We start from the raw sequence: 24,022 nt of genomic DNA, 5'->3' as shown, positions 1-24,022 counted from the left end.
CATTTTACAGAAACTTATTTTCTAGCGGCAAACGAAACAATTTTCTATGAAACGTAACTAAATGACACGAAAATTGACTACTGTGTGTTCTTTGCTTGATTAATACTATTTAGTGTTTCATATTGCACTTTGGTACGGAACCGTTAGAGTGTGCAAGTCCATTTTGCACTTAGCCTTTTTGGAACTTTAACAGAAAACGTAACCGTTATGGGATGACTTTGTTATCTGTTGATCCGCCTTCTAGGACAATTACGGCTTGAAGCCTAAGAGACTTGAAGTTTTTATAGGTCTTTAAGTTCCTACAAGTAGAGGCAAACAAAAAGACCTTTTAAAATGAAATTTTGGTAGTAGTAGAGTTTTTTGTGACTGAGCTCGTCTGTGTAAGTACTGCCGCCAAGCTTATTTAGCCGCCATAAGCATTGCTTTGTTTCGGTCTGAATGGCCCAGATATCGGTGTAATACAGGCACATGAGGCTTAACACCTACGCCTCAGGTTGATGAACCCAAGACCACGTAATCGATATTTGAAAAGGCTAACAACGCAGTTCACTAGAATTACATAAAATACTACAAAATGGAAACCAGCGTTATACTTACTTATCTATAAACTATCCAACGAACAGCATTGTCAGACCGTTCGTATTAAATTTGTAGGCAGTGAATATATTTCAGTTGAATGCTTCAACTTAATGTAAATCTGAGGCCAAGATGGCTAGGAGAATTTATTTTTTTGTTTTATGCGAATGTATAGAAAGCATCTATCTGCATTAATACCTTATTAGATGACTTAATTATGCCTCACTACTGAACCAGCCAGTTGTTTATTGTTGGCCCATTTTTTTTGTTTCAAATAGAATTATTATAAATACATTGCAGAAATGATCTACGTAAGTGTCATTTAGAAAATATTCAAATGCGTCATTCCAACTAAAATATGGGTAAATTGCTTTCACATGCCGAAAGGGAATGACGCCCGTCGGGGCTTAAATAAATCCCATGCTCGCCGAAAATAATCTTATGTAAATATTTCATTCGCGATGATCTCTTTACTTAGCTCAAACAAAACATGGCTACGACGCGCGTGACGAATCCGATTATAAATATAAATCAACGTTTTGTTTTAGCGCATTCCGAAATAGACTGGGCGTCCAAATCCTGCACTCTGAGCAAACAAAACACGCTAAGCGTCAGCCAGGAGTATATTCGTACTATTTTATTTACTTGCTTAGTGGGTAGGTACTTCTAAAATAAAACAGATGACTAGTCAAGTTTTCGCCAGGCGTTTCTATTAATAAAACGCTCGGACGCAAATATCGCGTGCTCTGCCTGACCATTGACGCAATCGTTTGAAAAATGTGCGGGTGTTATTTAATAAAACTGTGGAAACTCAGTGGGCGCCGGCAGCCATGTTGTTCCATGAACTTGGTGCAGTTTTACGAGTCTGAACCGCAGCGGCCGCGCCGCGCGACCTTCCGTCACCGGCGGCCGTTGATGCTTGCCAGCAACTAATCGTTAGCCATAAAATACATGTAAACACGTCATTTGTGACGCACATGGCGTATAAACAAATTTGTTTTACACCCATATAAAATGGATGAAAGTAACATTAAGCTAAATGCTAAAAAATGGCCCATGGGGGGCTACTGTTATCACTCATAACAGTACCTACCTACTTACTGGGAAGTCAAGAGTCCCCTCTCTTTTTCTCATTTCTGTTGACAACCTCCTTGGTGCAGATGTGAGCGCTGTGATCTTATAAGTGGAGTTCCCGGATTTCGGAAATTCGGCAATTTATGTATGAATTTTCTCTAGAAACTACTAGTTCCACTAGTACGCACGTGCCGCATAGTACGCACGTGCTGCATAGTAATTTTGCGTTACAGTACGATGCCGCGCACCGATTAGGGACATTGTTTTAATATAAATATTATGACTTTGGAGCGATCCTTGACGTCCTCTACGTAGCCGTAGTCCACCACGCTGACCTAGCGCCGATAGCTGTGCTTCACAGGCCTTTTAGAACATCATGGAGAACTCACAGGCATGCAGGTTTCCTTTGCCATAAAAACCAGTAATAGATTAACTGATTAACTGCACATACTCGTAACTTAGAAAAGTTAAAGGAGCGTGCTGGGATTCGAGATCGGAAAGAACTCGAATGTGAAGCCGAAGTCCTACAACTAGGCTATCCCCGCTTATAAATCATTTGCTTTGAAATTATTTAAGTAATATTCATTATTATTTCTTAAATACTAAGAAGGTCCACACCTTTTTTTTTTTTTTTTTTTTTTTTTATTTTATTTACTAAGAAGGTAACTTGCTCTGGAACAGCGATCTCGCTGTCCTATGAGATCTCTACTACTTATCCTACCATACCCTTAGTACTTAATTTATAACGTCTATAAATCACCAATACTTAAATCCAACGCTAAGTTGCATATGGTTAAAAGCAAGGCGCAACCCCAACTTGTAATAAAAAAATAAATTTTCCCCAACGACCTAATTTTATCGACAATTCGTGCGTAAATCTTGCAGAATTTTCCTTTAAAAAATAGCTTGTTTGCGTTTCTGTTCTTTACCGTCCTCTCTGTTTTACGTTATGTGACATGTTCGCCAAGCTGCAAATATTTTAGACATTTAAACAACTTCCTCAGTTTTTAATTTTTTTTTAAATCTTCCTTATAATCTCAATCATAGAGGGTAATATAACGTGATTCCGAAGGTAATTTTTGACCTAAAAATGTTTTTGTGTAGTGTAACAATGTGTTAAAACACATTAATTACAGCAAGGTAGGTAGGTACTATTCAATTGTTGAATATTATACAATTGATGAATTTTTAACAACAAGGCTGCTTGGAAATAGTCAGCTCCGCTAATGGAAAAATAGTTTTAAGATGTTGATGTTTGAACAGAGCAACTGCTGAGTTTCTGACCGGCTTATTTTTGGTGGATTCTGTGTTCCGAACCGGTGGTAGAGTTATCACAAACATAATTCAAAAGAGCTAATAAAGTGGGCCTATTTGCAATAAATGAATTTTGAATTTTCATTTGAATTCAAATATAAAGACCGCTTATTCATAGTATTAGTTTTACTATGAATAAGCGGTTCCATTTTAAGTGTTTCTCTTACACGTAAAAACCAAATCGGTATAATATTACGCTCAATTGGAACAAGACCAAGTCATTAGGCACTTTTGTACTCGAGTAGTTATCAAGAACATCGCGTGTTAATTGCTCTACTGGCGTAACATACACATTACACTAGTTTTCTCATTCCAATGTTAAAATATATTTTCTTTTTATGATAATTATTATAAAAACAAAAGCAATTAAGTTGTCAATCTTTTTTTTACTCGCTAAACAACAAAGACAGCGGTTAGGCATTTGCTCAGAGACAAAATTTTGTTAAATGAGAAACGAAGTTAACAGAACTCCTTGGATTTCGACTTATTCTGCTGAAGGTTCTTGTAAATTAGAGACTTCCAACTTTTGGAGACTCGGTAAAACTTTTAGACGTGAACAACCTTACGAAAATTATCTAATTATCTATGCCACAGAATACCTTACTTATTTGACATAAGTATAACAAAGTTGAAAGTACTAACTAAAAAAAAATGCAATCAATGCAAGAAGCTGTAACACAAAGCACTAACAAGTCACCATAACGCAGTGTCCTAAATGCCGTCATAAACACGACACTAATCGGCCTAACCTCAATGAATCTTCGGAAGGTAGAATTCCTGACAGCAGATCAGACAATGGTTTTGCACGTTTTAAATTTAGTAAACCCTTGTATTCCGATTTTTTTTCCTCTCATTAAGGGTTTAAAACTGCCCTTTGATGTTCAAATGGTAATAATATCTTGTTATGTTGAAATAAATTGCCAATTTTATTTGAAAAAATATATTTCACGTTCGCCATAGGCAAATTAGAGCTTTAGTTAGTCCTTGTTCCGTAGCTAAAGACTATTGATTTTGGTATTCATAACAAATAACTTAGCAACTGATAGTTTGCATTCACAAAATACTTGATATTCGCAGGGATTTTCGAAGTACAAGCGGTACAAAATTATGGTTATATAGACGTGACGTCATTATTTTGAATTCAGCGTTTCATCTGTCAGTGCGGATCGCTTTATTTTGAAATTTTATTTATTTAAAATAAATACCAATCTCACTTAGAACAAAAATAAAAATACGTTTTTCATAATACACGTACCATTAGATAAATACAATATTTTAGCGATTCTTTGTTGCTGTAATCATGCCTATTAAAAGAATTTGCAATGCCTACTCAAAAAAAAGGAAGTTAAGAATTCCAGTACTTGACTACTTGGAATGAGTAATCCCTTCGTTAGCTACGAATGAAAAAGACCAAATTGAAAGAGAACTTTTCAGGGTTTTGTATAAAAAGTAAACCTGCTGCAGAATTACAGTCGCAACGGCCGAGGAGATAAAAGAAACTGAGACAATTTTATTTTATTTTATAAAGTTTAGTTTGAATCGTAATTTTACCGAAATATATTTTACAATTCCTAAAATACATATTGATTACTGATATTAAGGTCTCTCCTTAATATCAGTAATGCTTTTAAAATCTCCGCCTGCAAATAAATAATATATAAAAATATCTTTAGCATGTTTCTAAAACTATTTTAATAAAACATAGCCAACGACTATATTTTATTATACTATGTAATGATCAAAACTCTACGGGGCTGTATATTACATATGTATTGCAGTTTCCAAATTGGAATTGATTTCAAACACAAATTATTGTAGACTAACTTTTATTATATTTGAAAGCATAATAAAATATTATATGTATATCCATTGTTAGTATAATATTTGTTCGTAAATATCTGCTCTTTTACAATGTTTCCAATAACAGTAAAAAAGAACGATGTATTTTTGTGCAAAATAACCTTTTTAAATATCGAGGTACCGATTCAAGTCACGTATTCCATAAGGTCCTTTTAGATTCAGTAAATACTAGCAATATCATTCGTTCAAGGTTAAGTCTCTGGAGGAATGTACATGATGTAACCTCTTAAATAATATAGTAGATATCTGAGCAGTTACTATGGTAGGAACACTACATATGTATACTTGTTCCCAGTTTTGAGATAGCAAATGTTATTCCAAAAATGCGGAGAATAACAATATATCTCGAGGAACTTGGACCCTTTGCCTTTGGGCTATCAAATAAATAATGAAATTATTTCCCTACTAGTGCCTACTATTCAACTAAATGCCTACTACCCTTTTAATATTAAAAGGATTGATACCAATGTTTAAGTAAGCTTTGCCAGAAGCGAAATAATTGTTTGGTTACCATTTATACAGCCTGACCTGAATCAATGAAGAGAACAATCTTTTTTCATGTGTAAGTAAATGTGTAACCTACCAAGAGTAAATATTTATTTTTAAAATACATTTAACCTTCAGAACCAGAAGGATTAGAATCCCCATCTCTCTCGGCAATTTATAGGGACTATGCCAATTGGAATTTAAAAGAAATCGACTTATTTTGTGTCTAAATAACATCTTAGAAATGTATCTAAAGTTCAAAAAGTTTAAAAAACGGAAGCCTATGAAAATGCCTTTTATTATATTTTTACATAACTCCTTGTCTTTATGTATGTATTAATCGGACCTCAGAAGCAGCTGATTTTGGGGCGATAGATTGATCTAGCTAGGTTGTTTTAAAATATTATTAGAATTAGAAGGTAAATTTTGCCACCATCTAAAAGGTTATAATTTTTTAAAACCCCTTTTCGAGTCAAGATATTTTTTTTTTCTTTTTACTCGGTATTTTTGTTTTATTTTCCAAAAAAAACCGAGCAGTGCTTGCTTATCTAAATATTAATGAAGCATTCAACAAAGTCATCTTTGATACTATAAACTAACAGTGTGAAACAAGCAACATAATATTTTGGTAAGTGAAGTACTTTTATGTCTAACCACCAACTTTGCGTCATGTAAATATTGCAAACAATGTGTTCTGTTTTGTTTTAGAAGATAACAGAAGTTACATTGTTCTAAGATTTAAGTGTTTATACTTTATCGTTTACATTTCTTGCGTCAAACCAAATTGATAGTCTGAGAGGCTGTGACTAAAACTGTTCAATATTAGATATCCTAATCCTTCCAGTGCTCGTCTAAAGGATCTATCTTTTCTAAACTAATCTACATCAACAGGTCTAAAAATAGCGCTATACGTTTTTTCTTTGTACAATGGCAAAAGCATCGCAATGCAAAAACTATCAAAATCATCTCCAAGCTACAATCAGACGTACTTGACATTTCAAAAGTGTTATAAAGTAGGATTACTTGGAATATATATTTTTTTTAGCCTTATGCAATATTAATTGAGGTCGATCCCAATTAATATGGGTAACCATATGTCACCAAGTTAGGTATTCTGTTTTGGGTCGTCGAAATGCAAATTTGAGCGGTTATTGGCATTTAAATTACTGACATACAGGTTTGTTTGGGTCTTACACGGTGTCTAGGCCATGTCCTTATATTTACAACAGTTTTGGTCATATGACTTTTGGGTCGTCTCATGCCATGAACATAACACAACCGTTTCTCTAAGAGTATGTCTTCTATCGGAGCTACTTTGAAGGTGCAAAGAATTTGCAAATATCTATCCTAGATTCGTATGTAAGAACTATTTTTTTTTATTTTCCCGCTATTCCCTACCCGCTATATTTTAATAAAATATATTCGCATGCACATTGTGTATATCGATTTTGGCGATTGGCTCTTTACCTACAACGTTTAGACGTTTAAGAGAACCATTCCTGCGTCAAACCTATGTTCGACGTTAAGAACTGACGTAGAAGGCGTCAATAACACTATTTCTGGCACGGGCGTCAGCATCAAGTCAGGTGTTTATTGAATGAACGATAGCTAATTCATCTAAATTACTTTGGTTGGAACAGATAGGTAGTTAGGTATGTACATATTTCAAATGAAAATCGACTCTGTCCTAAAACAACACCGACTGGCATTTTCTTAATATTTTTTTTTATACTTAATTATATAAATAAGCGTTGATAGCCTAATGGGTTAAGATTTGGCTTTCCTTTTTAGGCCTGCCCTGCACGCACCATTTTCGGAGCTATGTGCGTTTTTATTTTAATCATTTCAAATATCACATACACGGTGAATAAAAACATCATGAGAAAACGTGCATGGCTGGAAGTTCTCCAAAATGTTCTCAAAGGTGTGTGGAGTCCACCAGCCCAGCAGAGTGGACTACGGCCTTAACCCCTTCTCATTGTGGGAGTATAGTGACTGTAGTGGGCCGGTAATACGTTGATGTGATGATGATGTTGCTTCAATAAACAAATTTTGAGTTTAAGTTTATTTTTCTGCGACAGTTTGATTAAATCACATTCACCCTTTTTTTTTTGTTTTGGACTATTTTTTTTACCATACTGCTTATTTTCAGTACTGGCTTGCATTTTAATATTTATTTAAGATTTCTTTATTATTGCACTATTCGTCACTACCTTTTATACAATACATTATAGAATTTTATCTAAAGGCTGGGCAAAAAACAGAAGAAATTTTCACATGCACAAAATTTTCGAAAACGACTGGATTCGAACCCTGGCAGCTGGATTGCCTTTCTCAATAATATTATTCTGCCACATTAACTTACTCGTCGGGACAGACTTTTTTCTTCAAGTTGTCGATTATAGTGACGTACAGAATGACGCAAGTCCTTCATTAATAATAATAGGTATCTACTTATCGATATAATTATCAGATATAATCCATACTAATATTATATATGCAAAAATGTGGCTGTTTGTTTGTTTTATGCTTGGCCCAACAAACAAACAAACACTGCATTGATTTCCATGATATTTGGTACATATATTATAGCCTGCATCCTATATATAGACGAAGGATACTTTGATCACCGGGAACTACCCATCGGCGGCCCTACTGTGAATTTTACTACTACCAGGCTACACGCATTGGCGTTCACTTCATACATGCGCAAAAGCGTTGCCTACCCTTATTTTTAGATAAAACTCGAATAGTATTAGGATTTCTCCATATTATGCCGTCTTTCTGCTTTATGCACACTCTGTTCAAAAGCTATACGCACGCCACTGGCTACACGGACATGTTTAAGCAAAACTACGTTGAAAGTTGAAGAAAATTTTCTCGGAGATAGTTTGCCTCTTAAAATCGGGACATAATTAAATACTAGACTTTTTTACCCAAGGAAATCAAACGATCATTATTTATTTATTAACCGAAACAATCGCAGACAAAGTCACAGACATCATCTAGCCTAAACTAATTATTGTAAATGGAATTGACTCTATTGTTGTAGTTCATTAAATTATCCACCAAACCGATCGTTATTTCTGTCAGTTCATACATTTTTTATGAGCTGCAGCAAGAAAGCGATTGCATAATATTAGACTAGAATCGATTTGGAAACAAAAATACAAAGGTTTATCGGCCTGTGTCCTAGTTGAATATATGACGTACCAAGACTGGAATTTCTAGTACAGCACTCCTGCACCTTGGTACCCTAACTTCCATCGTTGCTAAGTGCCATGCCCGCCCATTGGCACTCTAGCTTCGCAACAATGCTATACTCAATGACAATACCTCAATGGTTTCATTAAATTCTAATCCTAAAATTCTAGATCACGATTTTGAGATTTTACAGTTGTAGATAAAAGGACGATAGCACTAATGGTAGGTGCAGGTTTAACATTTATGACGCTACATTTATTTATAATGCTCCAATCTTGATAAAGGATTCGACTTCAATATATTATATTGGCTGGAGTTTATCCTGATGCCTAAGTGATAAGATCCAACTGCGATATAATACGTGTGTGTTTTATTTCGATGCAGCTTCGATAGTATTCCACTGTCTATTCCGGAAGTAATTTGACAGTTAACGATTTCATTTTACCGAATAGGTACTTAGGATTACTTAGCAAATGGAATACCAGTTACTAACGTTAGTACTTGTAATACTATTGTTATCCTATTCCTATTTATACTAGGTGCACAACTTCAAAATGTATAAATAAATAAAATTGAAGTGCCTATTTGAAATATCATAATAACAGCGTTTATCTTAATATGTGGAAGTTTATAGCGTCACAACACATCTAAAATAGTTTTTTTTGTTATTAAGTATGACAAAAAAAAAACTATTTTAGATATTTTGTCTGCTGTTGGTTGCGAAATTATTATGAAATACTTTAACGCAGACATTTTAGGGTTCCGTAGTCAACAAGGAATTGTCTATCCGGCAAGGCTGTCAGCAGTTGAATACTGTGTGTAAATATCGTTTTACGTTTCAGGGGTCGGCGAAGAAATGGTTGTTTTCGAATATAGTAGTATATATAACGAAGTGAAAAGAAAAACACAGCTAAGTAAGCTTTACAAGTTAACAATTAATAGTTGAGCAACTTAAAATGTGAGTCTGTTATTGTGAGTGTGTCTCTTCTTTTATATTGTTACGGGAAACGATGGAACCCGACAGTCCGCGAGACCCGACACGCACTTAACCGGTTTTTAAGATTTATTTCACCTTTTTGTCTATGAGCACCTTGTCACGAATTAACACTATGTTGTTACTGATGCGGTGGTAATGAAATATGCTAATTTCAGAGCAGTCAGGTACGATGTTTCTTTCCATAACATTTGAGTTTAAATATAGTTAAGTTAGTATCTGCAAATGGGCGAAGCTGTATACTTATATATACATGATTTTTTAACACTTAAAGATTGGAAGAAGCAGGCGTCGTTACTTTGCAGAACAGACCTACTTGGCGTTTTAAAAAAGCTTATAAGTGCTGTATTTTTAGTTTTTAAGATAATAAAAATAAAAATAAGGTACTAGGCAAGGTACTATAAAAATCAGATGAAAAATAATTGCAAATTCCTAGTCCAATACAGATTATAATATATTGCTAATGGTTTTTGGTAGGCAGTGTTTTTTGCTAAGTACGCTGGACGACCTCTTGGACTCTCTTTAAGCAGAATAACTGGTATTTTAGACCTGCCCATTTTTAAAATTGGGTAAAAGAAAGAAGCCTGCAAGGAATAAAACAATAATAATATTGTCTTATTAGAGATAAAAGCGCATCGACCAAATTCCAAACATCCTTATTACGTTACGTTGAAATGAAACCAACAGATTTTTTAGGTGCTATTAATACAAAGTTTGATACGCACCTATTCTTGTAGCTTTGAAAATTTCTAATAGATTTATAGACTAAAAGCGGCAGACCCTTAAGACGGACAAACAGACAACGACGGCTTAGTGATAAATATACCCAATTAGAATGCCCCCGCTGTCTTACTTTAGGTGACAAATTGACAGATGACATTGGTGCTGATCCTTTTGTACAAATCTCTTAGGTAAACTAAATTGGCTGGACTAGAAATCTTAAGTTCTTTTCCAGAAGCCGTTTTCCAGTGAAATTGAGATAAAAATCGAATTAATAACATGAGCGGGCGATTCTACGCAGTGGATCAGGGTATATTATGTAGAACAGCGGACGAAAATACGTACGAGCAAATTTTAGTTTATCAGAAGTTTACTATTATTATTTAATCTAGAAAGTTAAGTTTAAGTGACCCACTATTGATGGTTGTGAAAGTTCATTGATCCACATCGATATAAATCGCAATATAATTAACAAAACAATACACCTGAACAGCTGACCGTGTTATAACAGCAAGGTTTCTTTATTACACTTTATTAATTCAGTAGGTGCTTGCTACTTTCTTTTTATCCTAGTATTACCGGTAGTATAAAGGAAGGTGATGTAACTGTATGTGTTAAACTATGCCACGCATGCATATATTATCAGCACACCGGTATGACTACCGCGTTCAAATAAATAAACAACTTATTATGTATTTTTCATGTATGCAATAAAATATCACTTGCATTAACGGTGAAGGAAAACATCGTGAGGAAATCCACAGACCTGAGAGTTCTCCTACTAATACGCACATGCCCGCTAGGTGGACTACGACATAAACCTATCTCATTCTGAGAGGAACCCGTGTCCTTCAATGTGTTGTTTAGGATGACCTACCTACCTTTACATTGTTATATTAAACTGCACCTAATATACAACATAAATACTCTGCTAGTATTTAATAGTGAAATAAAAAAAAATTGAAATGAAATTAAAGCTCATCAATTTCCTTAAGCTACGGTACGGTGATAAGTACATCTACCGTACCGTAGCTAAGCTCGGTAAGTTGGGAACAGTGTCTTATGCGATTCAGTAATCTGCTCGTCAAGTCAATCTACATTAAATCTCTCAAAGGAAGTAGGAAATACACGCCGAAATAAGTTTACCCATTATTATAGTCGTATCGTCGTGCGTATTAGTCTTAACTCTAAATTCATTAACAGTTTCCCGTTTGTTGTTCTTTATCTCTACTCTATAAGGTTATTTATCCTTCATCATTATCATCATTTCAACCGGTTGAAGTCCACTGCTGGTCTTTTGTAACCAAAAAAACCTCGGTCCTTGGCCGCTTGATCCCAGCGGCTCCTAGCTACTCGTTTGTTGTCGTCTGTCCACCTCGTTGGGGGCCGACCAACGATACGCTTATCTGTGCGGGGTCGCCATTCCAGCACCTTGAAACCCCAACGTCCATCGGTTCTCCAAACTATGTGACCCGCCCATTCAGCTTCAGCTTTACGACTCGCTGAGCTATGCCGGTAACTCTGGTTCTTAAACGGATTACCTCATTTGATCACCTAGAGATACACCCAACATTGCTCCTTAATGAATGTGTGTTTGTTTGTTTGTCCTTGGTTATCGCCCTAACTAACAACAAAGGCTACTTTGTATCACTGGAACACTAACGGTTTCCACGGAATCCGTAAAAATTAACGCAATTGATGCGGTAAGTCTATGTTTAAAAAACATTGAAGAACAATATTTACTTTAGAAAAAATATAGCGCACACATGTGGAAGAAAAAGTTTAGAAATACATGCCACGAATTATTATACGTTTCGAACTTTTAACTACCGAACTTACTTTACCGTCGTTTGTGTAACATAAACCTACTTCGTTGGTAGCTACAAATTCGTAATGTGTATTAAATTCATGTAAGTTATAGAACATTATAAATACTCTACTGTTACTTTTAATTTAATAATACATGTATTTTACTTCATTACTTTATTAACTTAATTAAAAATCAGGAAGGTTTTTTAAAATTGAGATCTTTTATGAAAGGTAAATAACAAACAGATAAACGCAACACCTCCGCTCATAGATACAATTTGGCGGTCTTATATATAGCGATCTCTACCGTATCAATTAATATCATAAAAAGACAGCTACAGAACGGAGAAACCTAGATATATATATATGGTTTGTAATACCAATAACCTACGTACAAAAATATACTTATTTATGTACCAAAAAGTACATGCAATGTTGCAACTTGAAAATAAAAAAAAAATATTATTCCAGTCTATCTTCATTGGACACGTACTCTCTTAAGTTATAACCTGTTAAAACTTTTAAAATAACAATAAACTCACCTTCACTCATAAAATAGGGTATCCGAAACCTGCCCGACAGTACTCTGTCCCTCAGCGACTGCAGGGTGGAGCCGTCGAAAGGTAAGGCACCGCAAACTAGCACGTACAAGACAACCCCCAGGCTCTGCAAAGAAATCTCCGTGAAAACTTTCAATGTTGTGAAAGGATACAGACTTTGACTTATACAACATTGTAAGGACCTAAAGGACGTAGCAAATGAGAATAGTAGTATGTGCATCGAATATTTTCAAGTAAGAGTAATAGTTAACTCAATTCATTTGATCTCCAAGTTACTAACACTCAGTTTTTTTTTACAAAGTTGTCGGTGTTGTGTTACTGGCAACAATATAATTGCAAGAGTATTAGACGAAAAAAAAAAGGCACAGCACGGTAGACTAAAAAAACGTGTGTGTACTTATGTACACGCGTAAGAAGTAATACTTTGGTGTAACAAGATAAAAATCTTTTCAAAAATTTTACCTTTGCCTTATTCTACGTTTGTAGAAAAAACGACACTAACAATAGAAAAAAGGTTAAATAAAGTTTATTTAAATATCACAAAAAAATATATTTATACATAATTAAATAAGTGGACATAATAAACAAAATTAAATTCGGAACACTAATGGACTCGTTATCGGACAACCAAGTTTCACTCAACATTAAAATTTGAGATATCTGTACTATTGAATCAATTAAATGACCGGAATGAGCCTGCAGAGCTTGACAATTCAAAGTGTACACTGTAAATCCTTATAGCTAACTTCAGGGTGTCTGTTTTTTGTGACGGTGTGCGCGCATCGCACAAATTTACTCTCATCATTTTCCATAACGCGCCAAAAGAAGTATAAATTCAAAAAGTATTAAAATAATTGTCATAGTATATCTTGAAATTAAAAGTAAGTAACGCCAGCTTTTATACAATACTACAAATGAAGAAAAAATTGTATCGGTTTAGTAAAAACTACGCACAGATTCTCTCCGACTAAGTAATTACAGACAGTTTGGATGTTTCGGGAAGTGGGTGGGCTTGAGCTAGTAATTATAAAGACAACATTGCAACAGCATCCGTCAAACAAAAGGCTCGGACCTTACAAACGTATAACAACCCCAGACGCAGCAATAAAATCTAATTAGAATTTCCAACTTGTGAAAGGATAGATACAGAATTTCACACCACACTATAAACCCTGAAAGGTTGCTATGCAGAAAATGTTTTTTATTAAGACTAGCTTATAGCTTACCGCGTTCCTCGACCACGTTAATGTTATTTTTTTACATAATCCCTTGGGACCGTTTGTTTACCTGGGTTAAAAAATATGCCTATGAGTATATAGACGGAGATATATGCCTATGGTTAAAAAGCCTGAGGTTGCCTGAGGTTAAAAAGAAACAAACAAACACACTTTCGCATTTATAATATTAGTAATGATTCTCTGCTCTTCGATTTAGGGTTTTTACCCAATTGGGAAATGGAGGGAAGTGGCTAGGCGACTACGACAATATTGTTACAGTACCCGTCAAAAGGAAAGCTAGGGTACCCCAAATTGTCAAGTACAAGTTACAACACATCCTCCAAGCTAGCAGACGTTATCTCCAACTACGATGTAATGGATATAGAACTTTACATGATGCTAGCACGAAGATCTTATTGGCAGGGCCGGTTCGTACTTGATAAGTCTAACAGGGAATATTTTCTATTAAGCCCTGTAGGAGTAAAAAAAAACAAATGACTCGATGAATTCGAGGTTACCAAGACACGCGGGACACGTGACACACGTCAAACAATATTCCAGCCAAGAGTGAGGACCGGCGACGCAGCCTCCGTGTGTTATATTACACGATACATATGTACTTAGGAAAACCTAGTGCTTTGACTGTGTGATACTGTGTTAACTCAAGTAGGTAAAATAACAATTCAGCGGTATATGCAGGTATACAAGTCTTCAAGACAAGGATATTCCGGAGTCTGACAGGCGCACACCACTTATACAATATACTCGCACATGGCATGGACAAGCAAGTAGGTGGATACAACCCACCCGCAGGCAGCTTAGAAAACATGTTGTGAAAACCTTCAGTGATGTGAAAAGAATTTTAGATAAAACTACACTATCAAGATCTTTAGCTTCCTTCTATGTTTTCTTTACTACGAGGAAACGAGGAAATTTATGCTATAGTATAAAAATGTAAAGCATGATTTCCATTAGAAACTGATATACTCATACCACAATAAATTTCGAGTTTGAAAATAATGCAATGGAAGCAACCTTCGCCAGACCATTCCGCGTGTAATTTGAAATATAATATCGTATTGCATTCAATATTACGGGTATAGCAGACCGAAAAATACGCAACATTAATTTTATAAGCGGTGATAGCCTAGTGGGTAAAGCTGCGGCTTTTTTCGAGGAAACTGAGTTCGATCCCCGGCTAGCACCTGAAATTATGTGCGTTTTAATTGAAGTAATAAAAGTATCACTGGCTTTAACGGTGAAGGAAAATATCGTGAGTAAACCGCATGCCTAAGAGTTTTCATAACAAAGAAGTGTAAAGTCTACCAATCCGCGTGCACTTGGCCAGCGTGGTGGACTGAGGCCCATGCCGACTCATTCTGAGAGGAGACACGGGCATTGTTACCCGGCCTCCTCTCCCCATTGGTGATTAGTTAGTATTCGATATTAGAAAAGTTTCTCTAGAATTAGCTTTAACCAGAAGTCCCAAAGGGTGCTACTACGGGCCTTTCCCGAAGATTTTTTATTACTACAGTTTTGAATGTTGCAAGATTCCACAAAGGTATCTCGACTCGTCAGACATAACAGAGAAAAAGGCTGCATATACTACGAACAAGTACCTATGTGCAACATAAAAGGACCATCGCATATCTCCTGTTTACAGTTTTGAAACCATAATAAAAAGGTAGGTTTATTCAAAAAGCCATAGAATTTGTGAAAAATGTGTGTAAAATGTGTGATCTCCAGGTACGAATTTTGTATGAATGGTCAATCGGTGGAGTACAGAATTCTGTATCTTTCTAAATATACTCCAAATAAATATTAGTTTGATTTTATATAGATTGTGACTTTGTTTAGTGGTGTCGCACCCTATTCAAAATTAGAGTTATATATTTGTGTAGGGGGGAAATTCAAGCGTAGGTGTGAATCGACGCTTAGCTAAAAATACCAAGCAAGTCAAATCGGCAAAATTTTTAGGTATCTACTTATTATACATCCTAAATTAAAATTTTTATAATAATAAATATAAGGGGTTTTTTATTTTTGCACAATATGGTCAGAGCTCGATCAGTCGCGAAGCTAAAATGACAAAGGTCCTAAGATGGAATGCGATCTCGCACCGGTATAAGCAGCGTTATTAGACCCCCGACCAAGTGGACTGATGACATCGGCTAAGTTTGTTGTGGGCTCTTCTTAGACCAGGGCGCGTTAGGAAGCCTCGAAGTTATCACCATCCCCTAACAATTATGTAAACATATATGTATGAACGCTTCATAAGTGCCTGTGATAGGCCTACATGAATAAAGAAATTTTGATTTTTTTTTCTCATCAAGCAGGGATCGCAGGGAGCCACTGGACTCAAGCGGTCCTTTGACGGTCCTTTGACTTTCCTTTTGAAGGTCACGACGACGTGATATGTGGAACTCCCTACAAACGACCTATGTCCGCAGTGAATGTCCATTGGTTGACATGATGATGTTGATGGTAAAAGAGTGGTTTTCGTGTCCTAAAAAATTTCGGTAATTTCACGTGCGCAGTGTTGTTAACTAAGCCCCAAAATCTTCTATATATATATAATTCAAAGTGACTGACTGATCTATCAACGCACAGCTCTAACCACTTGACGGATCGGGCTGAAGTTTTGCACACAGATAGTTATTACAACGTAGGCATCCGCTAGGAAAGGTTTTTTGAAAATTCAGTGGGGGATGAAAGTTTTTATAAAATCCTTAATTTATTAATTTAAATTTTTTGATTTTAGGTTTTCGATTAAAAATAAAGAAATACGTGTTTTGACAAATTTCAAAATTCAAAAACTCCAAAAGCATCAAATAGGGGATGAAAATTTATATAAGAGTTTTTAATTTTCTGTTAACGTTTATATTTTTCTATTGCAGCAAGAATTTTTTTAAACCTTTGTAGTTAAAGTTTACCAAATCAAAAATTTAACTTAACGTGAGCGAAGCCGTATTATAAAACCTGTGCAAAAGTGAAATCAGCACATCCGTTTGAACACTACGATGAAGAAGACACACAATCAGACAAACGAAGCTATCTTTTGACACCATTGTTTTTGCGCCGGGAGTTGAAAAAATTACATGTGTCTAATTAATTACTGTATTTAGGTTGGCAAGCTTCGTTAATTTCTTTAATTTATATCTTATCTTATTATATAAGAATTTCTCTCTTACCTCCCCCGCAATGTTTAAAGAGCATAAATTATTTTACGAGCAACCAGCGAGAATTTGCATAAAAAAAATCTCAAGAAAGTCTTCAGTAATTGAATATGCTGGAAGAATAATTTCTATTTGCCCGAGTTCGTTTCAGACTATCTTCGAGTTTCGAGAAGACATTTTGTGCTGACTCCACTAAACGTGACTTAAGGTCAAGAAGTAGACATTTCACCACTCAACATTATGATTTTGAATTTAGTATAAAATCAACGTAACCGAACGCTGACGAACTCCGTAGCGCGTATGCGCGTATGGTAAGCGCTTCGGTCTTATGAGTGGTAGGACCCGAGTTCGTTCCCGGCGGGGAGATTTTGGGAATTCCTTGACAATTTAGGAATCCGTAGAAGGAGGTTTTGGTCGTAGTTAGTTATCACCCTACTGACAACGACGTGATTAGCCTGCTACCGTCTTAAACTGCATCATGACTTACCACCAGATTGCATTCAAGAAGTTGTAGTTAAAAATAAAAAAAACGGCCAAGTGCGCATCGGGCACGCAAGGATTTTTATTTTTTTATAAAATCGCAAGAAAATCATGTCTGTTTGGGAGCCCCCTGTATATTTATTTTATACTGTTATTTAGTATTTGTCGTTATAGCGGCAACAGAAATACATCATCTGTGGAACTTTCAACTGTCTAACTAAACAGGCAGACAGCGAAGTCTTAGTAATAGGGTCCCGTTTTATCGGTTGGGTACAGAACCCAAAAAAGCTGTGTAAGGTTCTAACGTGCTAAAATGGCAACTCCACAGCATTAGTAGACCCCAGGTTGACAGCAACATCAAAAGTAGCAGTGACCCCCTGGAATTAGGAAAGCCTAAAGACCTGTATCCTTCTGTGATCTTCCATCGTATGATACAATGATGAAGTAACGCGCCTTTGTTCCGGCAGAACTAACATTAAAAAGTGTGTAAATAAAGAAAAAGACATCGCCTTTTTTGTAAAAACAAGAAGCTTTACGTCACCTAACATACAACAACCTCGCACACACTCACACGATGCGTATACTATGAGCTGATATACTCGTACAGTAGTGAATAGGGTATTGTGCAGGGTCGAGGCGCGAGTCTAAACCTATGACAAAAGAAAAGCAATAACGTACCCATATGTCAATTTCAGGGCCGGTGTACCGCTTCCCTTCGAAGACCTCGGGAGCGGCGTAGGGTGGCGACCCACACCATGTCGCGAGCAACTCCCCGGTCGCGTAGTAGTTGCTGAAGCCGAAATCCGCGATCTTGATATTCATATTCGCGTCCAGTAACAAGTTCTCCGCCTGAATGGGAAAAGTTCGCCAGTTTAACACTCCGCAAGATTCCTGCACACGTGCTCAGATTCGAAATTATAGCCTTAATGATTCCGACTACGATACTACTATTCAGCATATCTGATAAATCTAAGCGTATAACTTTTCTACTTTAACAATAAAGGCACTAGGATGAAACAAATGGCATCAAGTGGTTTGTAATAAATTATTTATAATTTATAAATAAGTCAGTACCAAAAATGTATACGACAGTTTTATTAACAGTATTTTAAAAAGGTTCATTTAATATTAGGTACCTCTTCTATTTCTAATTCTATAAAAAACCCTTCTCCATGTGGGAGGAGATCAGTGCCCTGTAGTTGACCGGTAAAGTGTTGATGTGACGATGTTGATGAAATGATATCTAAAAATATTTTTTTTGTCTGCACCACTTATCTTTTAATAGTTATAAACAAACTCAGTACCGTACAGTATATGATTTTATCGTTATACCGTATCCTGACGAAATCAGGACAGCTATTGGCTTCCCTCGTCACATAAATTTTTGACCTATACTTGTTATTACGGCCCATCTAAAATCGTCCTTGTAGAGACAAATTAAAAAGGGTGACATGGCTATTTGTTACCTAGGGAGTTATCTACCTAGGTTTTTATTTTAAAGCAGCTTTTTAATCACCGAGAAGCTAGCAAGATAATTAAGTGATATCCAATTAGTTGCTCTCTATTTTATAAATTTATAAATTCTGATAAATAAAATTTATTTTTACAAATTCATACCATCTTTATCCAACTAATTGTAATAACTTGCAATCCACGTGTATGTGTGTGCGCACAAACCTGTGCAAATTATTGTTTCAATATTATCAGGAGAGCCAGGCCCAAAAGCTTTTTGCTATTGCCATCGCGGTACCTAGTTAATGCCAACACATCTGATGTCATGGTTGTCATTGCGTAATTTTTTATGACAACTTTGTTATTTAACTCTGAAAGAATTTGTTTCAGGAGAAAATTGTAAAACAAACCTTTCTTATTATAATGAATACTGTAATAAATACCTACTTCATCACCTAAACTAATTTATCTTCTCTTTGTTTCTAAAATTGTATATTTATATTACAGATACAACAAACTACCAACCTTAAGATCTCTGTGTACAATCCGCCTTTCATGGCAATATTCAACAGCGGATAGGATTTGCCAGAACTTTCGCCGAGCCGCCTGCTCTGCCATCCGGCCGTACCTAGCGATATAATCTGAAACAAAAGGAAATGTCGTTCAGTGACTTGTAACGATTTCGTTCGATCCTGGTACCACACTTTTCGGAGAACTAACGTCCGTTTTTAATCAATTAAAATATATATTGCTTTAACGGTGCAGGAAAACATCATAAGGTAGCCAATCCGCAGTGGGCCAGCTCGGTGGGTTACGGTCCAATCCCTTCTCATTCTGAGAAGAGATCCACGTCCTATATAGTTCCGGTAAAGGGTTGGCAATAATGATGACAATGATAATGACGAATGAGGAGGTACGAAATCTAGTCCAACATTTTCATTTATTTCATCATTAAAATATATTGGCATACCTAAGTAAATAGTAATAGGTGTACATTCTATGAATCATTTTTTTCTTTCAATTAGTTTTAATGAGTCTCAGTATTTCAAAATATTTAATTAAAACCAACATTTATAAAGGTTAAACTGGTTTCAACATTATAATTTCCTTCGAGCAATGCTATATCTTTAACATGTTTTATTGCATGTTTATTGCCGAAGAACTTAGGAAGGACCAACACCCGCAAGCCTCACCCGCTTGGGCTCGCTGCTAAATATGAGATCGAACGCTAGCGGTCAATCAACCCAGTAAACCGCTCATGAATAAAATTGCCCTTGTTCTTTCCCCTTTATATTAACTGTGAACTTAGAACCAGTTATTATTAACTGGTTCAAAATGATATTTTCCTAGGTTTTTAAAGCCCTCGTAATACTAACTAAGAAAAAGTATGGAAAATAAAAATTATTCGTCATGCCACTCTTTTCCAAGAAAGCTAGTATAATTCTTGAGCTGTCTTTGTATGTGACGTGAAACTAACGGTAACCCATGCTTTTTCTTGATACTAATAATGTTGACGCGGGCTGAAATATCATTTTTTTTTTTAAGTAGCTATAGCTATACTTAGTTATTCGCAATATCCGTTTTAATTTCACGGTTATTGTACCGATAGTCCTATCGGTCAACGTTCTAAAGGAGCCAGACGACACGCATCTTCACGCAGTTTCTGATTGATATGTTTTGGTTTACTTTTTATTTTAATATAATTCTAAAGTGTGTCTGTTTGCAGTGGCGTGCACTTCATACATGCACAAAAACACTGCATACCCTAAAATTGAAATATAGCTCGGATAGGAGGAGGATTTTTCCATTTTATGCAATTTTCCTACTGTATACATACCCTGGTAAGAAACCCAGTGCACGCAACTGTCTGTTTGTTATCCGCTTGTTACCTAAATTCAGCTTAACCACTACACTGATTATGATGAAATATGGCTCATATATTGCCTTTGTTATCTATAGATAGATTATATATAATAAGTATCTAATAGCTTTATGAAGCAACGCACTAAAAAGAGTGCAACTCACAAGTAACATGCACACTTTTTATATATGAATAAATTTTTGTGTGATTGTTTTTAATCGATTGTACTACTTGTATTCTTTAGTTGTTTTTCTATAGTTATAAATATATATTATATAAATTCTTTTAGATATTTAACTAATTCTTTTTATTTTAAATCCGAGACCGTGTTTCGAATCTTTTGTTTATGTAATCTTTGTGGCCTTAAATTGAAATAACCTAAACCGCGATCTTGACAAAATTTAGTAAAAAATAACCGCGATATTTACAAAACACTTTTTGTCCCGGTGTAACTAACGATTCTCGCGGGATTTCAAAACACATACATTTTTTAAATACAAAAATTCAGCAAAAATGTTTCGCAAAAAAAGGGATAAAAGTCAATACAACGATGCATTTCTTCTTAAAAGTGTTAGTTTTAATTTTCATCCCAAACTTCACTCCAGAAATTCTGAGCGTTTTAGTTAATAGTAGGTAAGATTATCATTATGATAATGATGGTGAAAGAATTAATAATAAGTAGAGAAATATAAAACGTTCTTATAAATGCAAAGTGAGTTTTGGTATATTTCGACTCACAGCTGCAGGTTTTGTGTCATCTATATATTCCGTTCCCCGTTTCATTTCCGAATGACATCATCTGGCGCAGGTGGTGGCGCGGCTCCTAAATTATTCATTCGCTTCCTTCACTCTCTCACCTTGTGTTTATACACGCTAGCATATTATAAAATAAAATTCCAGACGATACTTATTGCTCAATTCATTATCAACTCACTACTGGTTTACTATAGGGCAAGTCTCAAAATGACAGGGGCTTATCCTGTAGTCCATTGGTAGATTTAGAATACATTGAAGAGAACTTTTTTCTTTTTCATTCCGCAATCTCGCCTGTCGGTAAATGATGATGCAGTCTAAGATGGTAACGGGCTAATCTGTAAAGGGGTATGACAGTTGTTCTTAATTGGATTCTCTCGCACAGGAAAAGAGAAATAAGTAGAGAGTCAGTGGGTATAAAAACAAAAATTTCGTAATTTTGTTCAACCTGCGCTGATGTTTTTCACAATATCATATTCTATGCAAACATAGGTACATAAATTTTAGGAGTGTCATTAAATTTGCATAGCCCAGGCGCTGATGAATAACATTCAAAAGGGGTATATTTTGCATTTTCAGGTTCCATCTGGCGTGAAACAAAGAAAATTTAAATACTTACGTAAATGCAAAAAGTTCTCGGGCCGATATTCACTGGGACGGAATTTAAATATTTAATAAAAATTCTTATCAAAAAGCCGACATCAAGAGCCGATTAAAAGAGAGGTAATAATCATACAATATATTTTTGTCATCTGAAACGACGAAATTAACTATTGTCCGACTAAAATATATAAACCATGTCCAACAATGAGTGCTTAGAATGTAAATACAACAAATTGTTTTGGTATTTATATTCTCAGCACTTATCTTCGATTTTTTTTATACCTATTTTGCCACGATTATAAGAATATCGTAAAATAAGTGCATGCAAAACCTATACACAAAAAAACCACTCCAATTTAGAAACCTACCTATTTTAGACGATTGAAAAATAAATTGGAATTCTTGCCAATGTTATTTATTTATTATATATTAATAATTTGTCAGGGAAACAATTTTTTTAAAAAAATTTAACTTTGAAAATCAAAATTATATAAAATATATTTTCTAATTTTTTAACTGTGCCAAATACAGCGTAAAAATATACCTGGCTAGGTATTTTTAATGAAAGCTATACAAAATTGGCCACTTATAAGTGTTAGTTCTAAACAGAATGGCATGGCAATCCGGTAGGAAGCCGAGTAAAAACAGATTAGGGTTAAAGGGTTCAATATACTACTATTCTCCTCTTTTAAGATAGTGCGCGTCTAAGACTGCCTTAGACTAGCAACGTGAGTAGATCTTCAGGGGGGGGGGGGGGGGGGGGGAGATGGAATCTCAGCATACACCTCTTAACTTTTCTAAGTTACCAGTACATGCGTTTTAAGCCAATCAAATAACACTTGCTTCAGCGGTGAAAACATCGCGAGGAAACCTGCATGCCTGGTTTACCAATATAATGTTCTTAAAGGTGTGTGGAGTCCAACAATCCGCACGGGACTAGAATCTTGAATCAAAGGCCTCAACCCTTCTGTTTGTGGGAAGAGACCCGTGACCTTTAGTGGGCCGGTAATGGGTTGATATAATGAACTAAGGCTGTATGGCTGCACTATTATGTTGTACAGCCACCCTATTCAGTTACTGCTCTTACAGTTGGTAACAATTGTACCCCTAGCTACATTAGCACTGTTTAAAAACTTCTGACGTGACGAAAAACGTTGTGACGGCCGATTCGCGCAGTGGGCAGCGACCCTGCTTTCTGAGTCCAAGGCCGTGGGTTCGATTCCCACAACTGGAAAATGTTTGTGTGAATAACATGAATGTCTTTCAGTGTCTGGGTGTTTATATGTATATTATTCATAAAAATATTCATCAGTTACCTTAGTACCCATAACACAAGTTACGCTTATTTTGGGACTAGATGGCGGTGTGTATATTGTCGTAGTATATTTATTTATTTATTTATTTATTTATTCTGAGTTCGTTGTTAATAAAATCTTTGTCTATTGAAACAACATCACTTGACGACCACCTTGACTTGACAACTTGGCGCAAAGTTTGTTACGCTTTCACGCAATAACTACTCAACCGATCCTCATGATTTAAATAATTATTTTTGTACTATAGATGTTATAATATGAATGTGGTTGGAGATAGAGGACAGAACTCCTCAGCGGAAAGCAGAAAACCCCTCATTAAAAGCAATACTGAATACTTTAATTTTTTTTAGAACTAAAACTAAATTGAATGCCGGGTAACAGCTAGTTGTTTATAAAATTACAATAAAAAGGAATTTTACACTTTCTATTTCATAAATGTATTTCTGTTTTTGGATGATGAACATAAGGCATACACCTCTGAGTATAGACATAAGTAATAAAGAAAATGCTATGTCACACATTTTTAAAAATTGAATACCTACTGATGTGCGACTGCGTTTTTAATGT

The 24,022-nt window shown here is 35.4% G+C and overlaps 1 protein-coding gene across 1 annotated transcript in view; it reads right to left on the bottom strand.

Annotated features, from left to right (window-relative positions):
* The window catches only part of LOC120631408 (serine/threonine-protein kinase SIK2), a 100,405-nt gene that overhangs the window by 11,007 nt on the left and 65,376 nt on the right, over positions 1 to 24,022 (bottom strand). The window contains exons 4-6 of the mRNA XM_039900979.1: positions 19,448 to 19,563; positions 18,149 to 18,319; positions 12,580 to 12,703 (exon numbers count right to left, since the gene is read on the bottom strand). Of these exons, the coding sequence (XP_039756913.1) occupies positions 12,580 to 12,703; positions 18,149 to 18,319; positions 19,448 to 19,563 (411 nt within the window). The remainder of the gene's footprint in view (positions 1 to 12,579; positions 12,704 to 18,148; positions 18,320 to 19,447; positions 19,564 to 24,022) is intronic.

The sequence above is a fragment of the Pararge aegeria genome, chromosome 18 (genome assembly GCF_905163445.1).
Source record: "Pararge aegeria chromosome 18, ilParAegt1.1, whole genome shotgun sequence".
Lineage (NCBI taxonomy): Eukaryota > Metazoa > Arthropoda > Insecta > Lepidoptera > Nymphalidae > Pararge > Pararge aegeria.
This window is presented reverse-complemented; position numbering and strand designations above follow the sequence as displayed.